This window comes from Varanus komodoensis, unplaced genomic scaffold, assembly GCF_004798865.1.
Source record: "Varanus komodoensis strain SLA01 unplaced genomic scaffold, ASM479886v1 scaffold38, whole genome shotgun sequence".
Classification (NCBI taxonomy): domain Eukaryota; kingdom Metazoa; phylum Chordata; class Lepidosauria; order Squamata; family Varanidae; genus Varanus; species Varanus komodoensis.
In genome coordinates, this window is record NW_025335909.1 from 8885085 (window position 1) to 8897266 (window position 12182).

The 12182-nt window shown below is 59.5% G+C and overlaps 1 protein-coding gene across 2 annotated transcripts in view; it reads left to right on the forward strand.

The window, feature by feature from the left end:
- MVK (mevalonate kinase) overlaps positions 1 to 7047 on the forward strand; it is a 10410-nt gene extending 3363 nt beyond the window's left edge. Inside the window, exons 2-11 of one of the 2 annotated variants that reach the window (XM_044440449.1) lie at positions 143 to 235; positions 583 to 730; positions 1002 to 1146; positions 1434 to 1589; positions 2076 to 2179; positions 2478 to 2523; positions 3874 to 3964; positions 4456 to 4572; positions 5035 to 5188; positions 5615 to 7047. In XM_044440449.1, coding sequence (XP_044296384.1) covers positions 158 to 235; positions 583 to 730; positions 1002 to 1146; positions 1434 to 1589; positions 2076 to 2179; positions 2478 to 2523; positions 3874 to 3964; positions 4456 to 4572; positions 5035 to 5188; positions 5615 to 5766 — 1191 coding nt within the window. In that variant the 5' untranslated portion in view covers positions 143 to 157 and the 3' untranslated portion in view covers positions 5767 to 7047. The remainder of the gene's footprint in view (positions 1 to 142; positions 236 to 582; positions 731 to 1001; positions 1147 to 1433; positions 1590 to 2075; positions 2180 to 2477; positions 2524 to 3873; positions 3965 to 4455; positions 4573 to 5034; positions 5189 to 5614) is intronic. The other variant, XM_044440450.1, reaches the window with a different exon arrangement.
- Positions 7048 to 12182: the final 5135 nt, after the last annotated feature.

Below are 12182 nucleotides of genomic sequence, written 5' to 3' on the forward strand. Positions count from 1 at the left end.
CCTGGGTGGCCCGGCGCGTGGTCTGCCGGGCCCGGAGCGGAGCGGAGGCGGGGCGCGCGTGCAGGTGTGCGGGGCGGAGGCGGGGCGCGCGTACAGGTGTGCAGGCAGCTTCAGCGCGCGCACGGCCGCTTTGCGCCCGCAGGGAGAGGCCGGCGGAATGTGGAGCGAGGCCTGGGCAGTGTCTGCTCCGGGGAAGGTCATCCTGCACGGCGAGCACGCGGTGGTGCACGGCAAGGTAAGCCCCTCGGCCGGCGGGCGAGCGTGGCACACGGCCTGCGCGGCGCCCCGAGCCGAGGTGCCTGTCCGGGGACAGAACCGCTGCCCGTCCCATGGCCACGGGGCTCCCGGGCGCTTGAGGCAGCGGGGCACTCTCAGCCTGACCTGCCCGGCCGGGTGGCTGCTCTGCGGCGAAACGTAGAGGAGCGAAGCCCCGTGGGCCGCTTGGGCGACGAGGGTGGGAAGGCGCGATGCCCGTCGGGCATGGTCGTTCTGCTGCGCGCGGCTGTTGCCCTCGAATTCAGTCGCAGGCGGGGTTTGTAGCGCTTGCGTGTGGACGCCTGTGCCTGTGATCCCTGCACGTAGGTCGCCTTGGCGGTGGCTCTGAACCTGCGGACCTTCCTCCGCATGACCCTCCGAAATGACGGGAAGGTCCTGCTGCAGCTGCCCAATATCGGGGCCAGGCTGTGCTGGCAAACGTCCGAGCTGCGGCCGCTGTTGGTGGCGTTTCCCGGTGAGTCCTGCGTTCGGCCCACCGGGAGCTGTGGTCGGGGGCAGGCGAGAGGGGCGGCCTCTTGGCGTCCTGCGGGCCAGCGTGGTGGAAGGCCTGGATGGCGCTGCCTCCCTGTGGGATCGTTTGAAGTTGAGGTCTTGACCTGTATAAAGCAAGTTACACTGTGGAAGTTTCGGTTAACTTGCAGGAAGGACTGTCACGCAGTGGGGTGCTGCCACGCGTCCCGAGCGGAGACTGACGTTCTCTTCCTTGCCGTTCACTCTTTCGACAGCAGACCCGGCGGATTCTCAGCAGCCCAGCCCAGAGCAGGTGGCGAAGCTGAAAGAGTTTGTGGGCACGACCGAGAGCGCAGCCGCCCACAGCACTGCGGCCGTCGCGTTCCTCTACTTGTACCTCGCCATCGCATCCAAAGACAGGTAATGGCTGCGCCTGCTGCTGGCCGTCCTTTCCCCCTCTGTGGTGGGGCCGCGGATCTGTGGACGACGCTGCCTCTCCACGCCCTGAGAAAAGCCGGCTTTCCTTTGGTGGCGTCGCTCTTGGCGCCTCAGACTCATCGGGTTCTCTCTACCGCATCCTGTGAGCCAGTTCTGAGCTGGGTGTTCAGGCATGGCTCTCTGGAGTGCGGAATTTGAAACGTCTGGGCTCGGCTCCTCCGAGGCGGCTGCAGTTTTGAAGTGAACTCTTGTCCTGTTGTATCTTCCAGGGTCCTGCCGAGCGTGGGCATCTCGGTGTGGTCGGAGCTGCCCACGGGGGCCGGGCTGGGTTCCAGCGCTGCCTATTCTGTCTGCTTGGCTGGGGCATTGCTGTCTGCATGTGGGGTCATTCGCTGCCCCTTGAGAGACGGCCAGTCTCAAGCACGGTAGGAGCCCCAGAAGGATGGAGAGGGAGGCGTGGCGCGCAGCGGGCTGCCAAGATAGGCCTGGGGGCGTGTGGGTGGGTGCTGGGGGGGCTCCGCAGCTGCAAGGTCCTGGTATTCGGCCACTCTTGTTTTCTCCTTGCCCACTTGAAGCACCTGGGTGGCTGCGCCTCCTTTGCCTTCTCTGCTGGTGGTTTGGTGTCCTCCAGCTTTTCTGCAGGTTTTTCCTTGCTCTAAAAGGCTGAACGCCTTTTCTAAGTCTTAGCTCCTGGCAGAACATTTATCTACCTGTGGATGTTTATAGTATTGCTGGTATTCTGAGTCCCAGTTCCTTGTAATTTGACTTTGGAACAAGTCCCTTGAGAGCTTCCCTGTAAATTCCCTGAATTTGGCCTGTGACCCGGGCGATGGTCAGCAGCCTTGCCGCTGATAATATTGTGGCCAGGGGGAGAGAGGCTGCCCACGGTCATGTGGTGTGGTGTGTTTCAGTTGGACTGAAGACGAGATGAGCCGAATCAACAGCTGGGCCTTCCAAGGGGAGCAGGTGATCCACGGGAACGCGTCTGGCGTGGACAATGCAGTGAGCACCTGGGGTATGTGCTCCTTTCCGCTGCCTGTCATCTTTTGTGGGTACCCCTGCCACCGCGGGAAGTGCTCGGCAAGTTCAGAATTGGGCTGACTGGCAGGCCGGTCCACAAAGTATTTTTTGCAGGCATGACACCCGGTGCTTTTCTGGGCATCACTTGGAACTTTTTCCCACTCTTGGCTTAGAACAAAGAACTGTTTGTATTTTTTGAGTTCCTTTTGTTGGCACAGCGAGGCAGAACATCTGATAAAGTGGCTCGCGTCGTGGCAATTCTCCTTTTTCTTGTATTTTCCCTTCCTTTTTAGGTGGAGCGTTGCGGTACCAGTCGGGAAAAATCACGCCGTTGAAAAAGTAAAGTTTACTGGGGCATTAATATTTATACTGCATAGCTATGTGGCTTGTTTTCTAGGTGATGGGTGAGATTATAAACTGCTCCTCCATTGGACTTTTCCTTTGGATGGTTGACAGGCATCGGCTGGAGGCTGAGCCGGTTGGAGATCTCCACAGCTGGGGGTGGCAGGCTGGAGGGGAAGTCGCATCCTGCCTGTGGCAGTGGGTGGTTGTGACCAGTGGCGTCTGCCCAGCCCTGCCCATGACAGTCCCTGCAAAGTGGCTAATTTGGGCCGCAGTCTGGTGCCCACATGCCTGAGAAGCGGTTCCGTTGAACTCGGTGAAACTTGCGCCTAGGCAGGCACACAGAGACCTGCTGTGCTCCGTGCTCAGGATCATGATCTCAGGGAAGTGAGCACACTTCTGTGCGCCACCAAACAGTTGTAGCTGAGATCCAGGGGGCCTGGAACTCTTCGGCGACCTGTCGGGATGTAGATGATGGGTTTTGTTAACGAATGTCCTGCTTTCCTATTGCTGACAAAAAATGATACATTTAAATGAATTTGGATTTTTTTTTCTAAAAATAAGGTGCCATTTTTGGTTGAGGTGGTTGTCTTCTTCAGGGTTCCCTTACAATTTGGACGTATAAACGCCATGTGTGCTCTGCTAAAGATTGGTGGTCCAGCTTTAAAAGAAACTAACTAATCAGCTTTTCTGGGGTAAGGGGGTGAGAGTCTTCAGCTTGGCTGGTTGGCGCTGGCCGTGTTCGAACTTTCTCTGTACCAGCTATGATTTAAAAATTCCACACGAAACAGATCAATGTTAATTCCTGGGCCCCTGTCTGGGGCTGCAGCAGCGGTGACAATTCGCAAATCGGCACTGCGAAAGAGGGATCGCTCGCTTAGTATTTACAGTGCTCTGAAGAGAGCGTGTGGGAATGGGTCCCGCAGTCACCCACCCCGTACCTTCTGCTGATGAGCTATAATCAGACTCGATTAAAATCCTGTGCAGACATGAGATTGCTCTGTCAGTGGCTAACGCTGGATACCGGCTGTTCTCATTGACGGTGTTAGAAAGCAAAGCCATTTTGGTTGGCAAAACACGCCCCTTTTGTCGGGCTGTTAAGTGGCCACAGGCGAATTCCACTCAGACGTGCTCTCGATCGGTGTTCCAGCCCTGGTCAAGGGAAGCGCATGGGCTGCGAAGGGTTCACCTGAATAAATCGAAAGCTTTTGTAACGGTCGTCCGTGTGAACTCATCAAAAGCGGTGGAGCCACTACGATCCGAGCGGGTTGGTAAAATAGTTAAGGCGTTGCGATTTGCGTGGTCTCCTTGCGAAGGAGGTAACGTTCCGTCTGTCTTTTTCTCAAGGGTGCCCACTTTAAGGATTTTACTGACTAACACAAAGATCCCACGGAGTACCAAAGTCCTTGTTGCAGGAGTGAAAGACAAGCTACTGAAGGTACTGCTTTCTCTCTTGTTGTCTTTATCCAACAAGGCACAAAAATGGGTCTTTCATCGGTCAGGACCGTGGACGTCTTCAAATGAGGAGTCTGACGGTGCCTTAATAAATAATACAGGTCGGTCCTTGACTAGGTACTTGCCCAAGCACCTGCTTTTTCGTTACATCGCACTGCAAACCTATGGGAAATATTGCAAGTATATACTCAGGATTTCAAATCACAAAAATGAGCAGAGGTACTAGCAGAGTGGATCTCACAGCTATAGTACACTCGGTCTTAGCCAAAAGGCCCAATGTTTGCATAAGTTACGGTTTCCAGGAATCAAAACTCCCTCTGGGAGAGCCAGGGCAAGCGCTCCTGGACATTGCTGGAGCCATCTTGAAAGGCTCCCAGCGTGGAGTACCAGACTGAGCCCTGGGGACCTGGCTCTCGGCACGCCTGCGGGCTTTCTCTTCCTTTGGTGCGCCCCAACCCAATTTTCCTTCTCCAGTTTCCTGCCATAATGGAGCCGGTGCTCTCCTCGATTGACGCCATTTCTCAGGAGTGTGGAAGCGTCCTGGAAGCGATGGCAGACGGTCCCTCCCAGGACCACTACCCGGTCCTCGAGGTGGGTGGTCCCATCTCGCCTGCAGAGTGACCAGGAGGGCGTGGGCCTTGCAGGAGCCGAGCGGACCCTCGCCCTGCTGGGATCGTCTCGCTACCATTTCTCCCAAGGGAGGGGGGCCAGTGGCCATTGCTCCCCTCCCCTGTTGTCCTTGCCTGCTCTCGGCATGCTTCTCAGCTGGGGCGCTGCCCTTTCTGCTTTTCTGGAAGTGCAGTGGGGTTTCCCACATCCCACAGGCAGGAAAACAGGCAGGCTCAGCGCGGGATCCTCAGTCGTGAGGGCTCCGAGCAGGAGGACTGGGAAAATCCCGCTCCCCCGGGGGCTTCACAGAGCTGCCGCCAGCCCGAGGGGCAGTTCTGGGCTTGGCACACTGGCAGCCCGGCCTGCCGCACGCCGGCCCCGAGCCCCCGCCCCCATGGCAACCCTCTTCCGGACGAACGCCAAAAGCCCCTTTCTTCCCCACAGGAGCTTATTGACATCAACCAGCACCACCTCAGCGTGATCGGGGTCGGGCACCCCTCGCTGGACCGCGTCTGCCAGCTCACGGCCGAGCGCGGGCTGCACAGCAAGCTGACCGGCGCCGGGGGAGGCGGCTGCGCCATCACGCTGCTGCGGCCAGGTCGGTGGGCCGTGGGGGCGGGCTCGTCCGCGCTTTCTCGCTCTCGCGCCGTGCGAGCTCCCGCTGTTCGCCGCTGAGGCCTGAGGGGGTTTCCTGGGGAAGGCTGAGCTGGGCGGCAGGTGCCTTTGCGCAGGGGTCGTGTGCGTCGTGTTCAGCATGTGCCTGCTCTGTGTGCGCCAGAGGTGCTGCCTCACCTGCGCTCTGCTCTTTCTGCTTGTTCTGCGCTTGGTCCCTTGATCGCGTGCCTGTGGGTATTTGGGGAGGGGGAAAGAGTTTCCAGTCGTCGTGTCCCGAGGGCAAAGGGCCCTTGGCTGGCGGTGGCGTGGCCGAGGGAGTGGTTGCGGGGTGGGCAGAGCGTGTCGAGGGGGGGGTACCCTGAGCGCTTGCTATGTCCGTGATGCCTTCTTGTGCCTCCTCTCTCGGCAGACACGGCCCCTTCGGTGGTGGGAGCCGCCATCGGCGACCTCAGCAGCTGTGGGTTTGAGTGCTGGGAGACAGACATCGGGGCCCCGGGAATCCTCGTACATTCACTCTCCTCTCTGAAGGCGGAAGCGCTGGAGGTTTTCAGTGGGATGTAGCAGTGGTGACGAAGACTCCCCGCCCTTTGGAGATCCGGCCCTTGGCCTCGTGGGTTTGGCCAGCTCCTTGGTCCTTTGCTGGAGAGGATTCCACGCAGTCGTGGGAGCTCTGGAATTTGGGATGGGTGTATGCAGGTCGTGGGGCCCCCATGCGGTGCTTAGTGGGGCCGAGCCACCCCCCCCCCCTGCGTGGAGGGCGCTCTTGGTGCTCTCATGGGTCGCGGTTGCTTGAGCAGGCTGTCTCCAGTGGTGCAGCTTTTTCCTTGCGCTGAAGACGGGACTAGATGCTCGGAGGTGGATGTGGGGCTCGGGGGAACCCGGGGGCGTGGGGTGTGGGGGTCTTCCAAGCAGAACACAGGAGTAGCGGGGCCTCGGGAGCCACCCTGACCTGACTCTGCTCCCTAACAGTTCCCCCCGTGCCGCTAGGATGCGTCCAGAAACCAAGATAGCAAGTGAAGACACTTTCCCAAGCTGAGCGGCTGGTTGCCCCTTCCAGATCACGCGCCCCCTTTGCTGCTTGCCCTCCCTTCACAGTCCGTTTACCTCTAGGGTGTCCTGTGGATGCGGGGCCTGCAGCTTCCAGCGGCCCCAGCCAGCATAGCCCGTAGGCTGGGATGTCCACCCCGCTGTGCTCCGTGGCGGCAGCCGGGCCCCGGGTTCTGTCCTGAGGAGGGAGCCGTCCCAGGCTGCGCACGGCTTTTCTGCTTTCTGTCATCCTGCGCTGATTCAGTCTTGTGTGCTCTTAACGTCTTCCTTGCTCCCGGCGATCCTTCCAGGCAAGCAAAATGCTAAAAATGTTTTCGAGGAAGCAGCCTCCTTGGTGGGGCAGGTCTCTCTGTAATTAACGGCAACAGCAAGTACATGTCCGGAATGTATGTTGCTAAAAATAATGCCACCTGGGGACAGGGAATGGGGTTCTGGCCAGAATCCGGCACTCTTGCCCTCCACGGATGGTTCTCCCGTGCTCGGGCCTGGCCAGGAAGTGAGCCGAGCCAAGATCCAGCCTGCAAACGGTCGGAAACACTAAATGCATCTTTACATGAAGTATGCAGAGTATTTCGTTCTTGGTGCAGATTTTGCAAAGCCCACACGTCACATGGAAAGGGAGTTCTTTTTGTTTGCCACAGACACGCACGTTTAATCTGCGTAATGCACCAGTTAATCTGCTGCGGTTTGGGTTGCTTGGTGAGCGGAAGGAGCAGAATTTATCTACAGATCGAAGCAGCACACGGTCTGGTTCTGGAATAGGCTGGAAAACAATAAACGGACTTCAGTTACTGATGTCAGCTGTAGTTACCTTGCACTTCCTTGCTGCCACGCAAGGGGCCCTTCCGTCCGTGAAGGCATCCCTGATCCGTGCGCGGCACTGCACCTGGCATCAGTCGGAGACGAGGGGCGCCCCGGCATGGCGGGCCGTCGGCCGTTGGCGGCCGCTGCATTAGATGATCGGCCTGGAACTGGCAGCTTTTGAGCCCTGCTTTGGCAGGTTCATCCGGGGCTTGGCTCCGTTGCCGTACGCCAGGGGGTAGCAGAGGCCCGCTTGTCTGCGAGAGGCGGCCTCCTTCCCTCTCCCACCCCCGCCCCCTTGCGGGGATGCTCCCCTGAGATGGCGAAATCCGCCCCGTCCCCCGTGCCTGCGCTCAGCCATCGCCTTGAAGAAGAGCTTGCTTTTCTTTAGCACCCCCCGTGTGGTTTACAGAGTGACTTGGGCAAAATAGGGTGGTCTCTGCCCCAAGGAGCTTGCAATACAAACTTTGCCAGAGTGTGGAACCTGCAGCGGAAGAGGAGGGGAAGCGGCAGGAGGACCAAAGCTTTGTGCGCCGTTCCCATCGTTTCGATTATTCCTGCAGGCTTCTTGATTGGGGCCCCTTTGAAACTTGAGTCCTTTATTGTATCTTTTATTAGGCGGTTGTATTTTACGTCTTAAAAGTCGCTTGCTGAGCTTTGCCGTTTGGGCCATAGACGCGTCTACTGAGACGATGTCCCCCAGCAGGGTTAACCCATGCCCTGCCCTGGCAGTCCTCAAGGGGGTTCTGGTGGGGTAGGGCTGCTTGCCTGGGAGCCCCCCAAAATGATTCGGGGGCCTGGCATTTCTGTTCCTTCCGCAGCTCTTTGGCCTCAGCCGACCCTCGGTCTCCATCCTGTGCTTTGTCCGCAGGTGACGGGGCAGGTGGCACGCGGGGCGGTGGCGCTCACGCTGCGCTTGACGGTCGCGCCTGCGGGGGGCTTTGGCTTCCGCCACCCCCCTTGCTCAGGGTGCCGCTTCCCTTGTCCTGGCGGCTCCGAAACCCGTGCCGACGATTCTCGGAGCCTTTTCCGAGCACAGAGCATTTTGCCCAGTAATAAGTCGAAAGGACCGGCCCCCGTGTCCACAAACAGGCCCCCCCCGAGATGGGCCGCTGCACTGCACCTTGGACCGTTGCCCCCGCCGTGGGTCTCCCCAGCCCCCTCAGTGCAGGGGTCCTCCCCACGCCAGCGGAGCGTGCGCTCGCGAAGGCATTTCCGCAGCAGATAATTAATTTCCCCCGCTGCTTCCCCTGTGATCACGATGCGCGTCATTCTGCCTCCTGGCCAAGTCGCCGCGCTTCACGCGCCTTCGGTGGCACAGGTGCCGCTCCCGGCTGAGTGCGGGGGGGGAGGCGGGGGGGCACTGCTCACCCGCAGAACACCTGCCTTGCGGGGCAAGGCGCCCGGGTTCAATCCCCGGCATGTCTGATTAAAGGGGGTGGCGGGGGGGGTCTTGCTCTGCCCCGGGGAGCCACTGGCCCAGGACACGAGTCTTTCCGGCTGCTGGGCTTCCCTGGGGTCCCTCAGGCCGCCCCCCCCCCCAGGGATACCTGTTCCTCTGCTCCGAGATTGCAGGTAATTGTGCGGATTCTCCGCACGCGGTTTCCGCTCCGTGAGCAGAGCTGGGCTGGGGAGAGTCCAAGGTCGATGAAGACGCCGCAGTCTCCGACGCGTTGTTAAAAAATACCCCTCGTGTCTCTCACAGGAGAGGCAAATCTGCATTTTTTCAGAAAATGAGCCGAGAGTGAGACGATGCAAAGCCGGGTCCGGGTGGGGGTCCTTTCAGGTGCGTCCTGGAAAGGCAGCCTCCCCCCCGGTCTTGCTGCCTCCGCCATCGCCGCTTGCGGGGCTCCGTGTGGCAGCTCAGCCCCGTGCCTGCTGCCCTCGTGGGTCGCCCCACCCAGCTGGTTGCCCTCCGGGGGGCGCGCTTCCAGGGCCGGAGGGCACGGGGACACCCAGGTCTGCCAGCGACTGACTCGTGCTCTGCCGTCTGGCATGTCCAGAGCCGCCGGACTCGTCCGGGTTGCTCCTGTGCTCATAACGTTCTGTGCCTGATGGTTCTTCGGCGCTGCCCGTGCGCGTGAGAGCGTTAGGCTCGCAAATACATGGTTTAATAGCAGTGATGGGGGGATTACGAGAGCCGAGGGCAGAAAAAGGCCGGATCCTGCAGCTTGCTTGGATTCTGCAAACGAAGCCTCTTTGCGTGGTCTATTTCACTTCTCAGAATTTCTGCTCGGATCTTTCCCCCGTTCCTGTGTCTCGTTCCTGTCTTGCTCCTTAGGGGAGCTCCTGAAACGCCAGGCGAGGCCCCGCTGTCTGGCGTACAGTTCGGCGACCTCTCGGGCTTTGGTGGAATTGCTGCGACATCTTCCTGGTGTATTTTGTCAGGACTGGAGTGTTTGCCTTCCTAGAAGCGAGGCCTGAGATTCCTGGGAACCCTCATTCTGGGCCTGTCTGCATTCTTCTAGAACTGCCCCCCGCACACTGCCCCTGCCCATGTGCAGAGTCTTTTCCTATTGCCACTGCCAGAGTTGTGAAGAAGGGTCCTTGTTTAGCTCAGCCTGTATTCTGAATGTCTGTGCCGGTTCAGCATAAGCCACAGAGTGCAGGCGGGACAGCAGGCCGTAGTGGTTAGCATTTTGGATCCACAGAAATTTATTCTGTTTACTGGGGTTATATCCCACCCTCTTAGCCAGGAAGGCTCTCTGGGTGGGTTAAAGAATTTTAAAATGTACCATAGAACAGGTAATGTTGAAATTAACAAATAAGACCACAGTAAAACCCAACAGTCCAGCCCCTGCGCTGCTGTCAAACTTGGCAGTATCCTCGGGGCTTTTGTGGGACAGGAGGACTCGGCAGACCCGGGGTCAAGGCCCTGCTGGACCGAAGCTCCCTGCGTGGCTTTGGGCCAGTCACTGAGTCTCAGCCCTGCCTGCCCCACAGGGCTGTTGCGACGCTGCGGGGGAGTGGAGGAGGCGCAGAGCCCCCTCGCTCGCTTTGGGCGCCTTGCAAGAGGGGAAGGCGGCCTGGCTCCGCTCGCGCTGCTGCTGTGCTGCTCAGGGCAGCCCCCCACCCCGGTCTTGGGGAGCGAGCGGGGCAGGGCGTGTGCCGGGGTGGGGGGCAGCCTCCGGACCCGCTCCTGGCCTCTTGCCCGGCCGGCTCCCCTTGGAACAGGTGCCTGCCCCGCTCTTCCCCGCGTGCCGCGTTCCCGCGTGCGCCTTGGCGCTCGAGCCCGGTCTTTGCAGACGTGCCTAACGGAGCCGCCGCTTGCCGCTGAAGGATTGGGCTGGTAATTTGGCTAATTTTTCTTAAGCTTCATTTTTCACATTACGAGCCTCGCGGAGAGAAGACGGATGATCTTCTGCCGTGCCTCTTAATGACCGGAGCAGCGCGGATGGTGGGGCGGCGGGGGGGGGGTGGAGGAGAGGCGTGCGGGAACGCGAGGCGAACAAAGGCTGCAACCTATTTTGGGAAGCTTGGGAAATGCAAAGGTGACTCCGACTGCGGAGTAGCGTGAGCTGATTTGCAGCGCAGCGGCCTTGGACGGATGCCGCCTTTCTGGCCGTGTGCGGCCGGCTCAGGAGGGAGCAGGGGCAGGCAGAGTGCCGGTCGGCCGGCGCATGGGGGGCCGCGGGGGCCGCCCTGCTCTTGCATCGGCGTAAGCGGGGCCGGCTCGCCGCCTTCCCCGCTTTTTCTGCCCCGTGCTCTGGCGTCCGACTGCTCGATAGGAAAGGCCAGGCCTGAGGGACCCAGCGCTGTGCTCGCAGGAGGAGCTGCTCTCAAGGATGTGCTTCAAAGGCCGGGGCAGGTGTTGCATTTCAGGAGTCGGCCGCAGAGCATCTCCTTTCCCACACGAATCCAGGCTTCTCAGCAGTCTGGGTTGTCTAGGGTGAGCTGGATTCTTCTCCAGGCGATCAAGTAATGGAGTCAAGCAACATCTGAAGAATGTGAAGACTGTTATTTTGGGGAAATGCAGCAAACAGAAGCACAAATAGATAAGCCACGAAGAGGGCGACACTATGCAGATTTAGAGAGAGAAGGCCTTCATCTTATTCTGTGCTCCAGCCAGCCAGAACGGGACATTCCGGGATGAGTTGTCCCATTTTTTTCTGCCTAAACATGCATAAAACGGCCACTAGGCTGCATTCTTATACCTGCCTACTGGAGAGTAAGTGCCACTGAAATCCATGGTACCTTTGAGAAAGCTAGAATTGCCTCTAGCAGGTTTTGCTGGCCTATTTGTATGGATTATGAATACAGCAAGGTTAATATCCTTGAAAAGGGTTTTAAAGGAAGGTGAACTATCGGAACTGTGAGTATGCATTGGTTTAGAGGAATTTATTTTAAGGCATATAAGCTGACCTTTCATTTTAAGCTATGGCATTTGTAGAGCCTTGCCAAGAAAACCATCACAAGGATAACATCAGTGGGAAACAGCGCAAGCGACGGAATGGTGTCGTCATGAAATCTGGAGAGCCGCTCTTGGAAGGGCCTTTGTGTGTGGAAGATTAACCCACTGGGCAAGCAGCGTTGTTTTCGCCTGTCGGCGGAGGCACGCGTGTGGCGATGCTCCAGCGCTGGGGGCGCCACTGCAGGAAAGATCTGCCCTCCGGCCACGGCCAGTCCTGGCTCTGGGGTGGATGCGCCTGCCTGAGTCACAGAACTCTGCACGTCCCTAGGGGCACGCGTTAAGAACACTGCTGGGGGGGAGGGAGCGAAGGATGCAGCAGCTGTGCTTGCCAGAGGCAGCCTTGCGCCCGGGGCCTGGCCACTCGCTCCGCAGCGCCTTTCCGAGCATCTATGTGTGAGCACGGTCCCACGCCCCCCGTAGGGTCCGCATCTGGAGCGAGGTGCCCGCAGCTGAGCCTGCGATGGGTGCGGGGCGCTCACTGGGCCACACGCGCCGACCGCCAGCAGGGCCTGCCCGGGGGTGGCGCCCTGGTCGTGGCGTGCTCTTCCCAGGGGGCCTCGCGCTTGCAGGACCTCCCGTTGCGCCGACACCGGCAGCTAAGGGGTGCACGCGGTTCTGCCAGGAAGAACCCCTTGGAAGGACCAGCGAGCCGCCTCCTGCTGTCACTCCTCCAGAGCAGTTTCCCCACGGAGCGGCATGAAGCTCAGCCGGCGCGGGG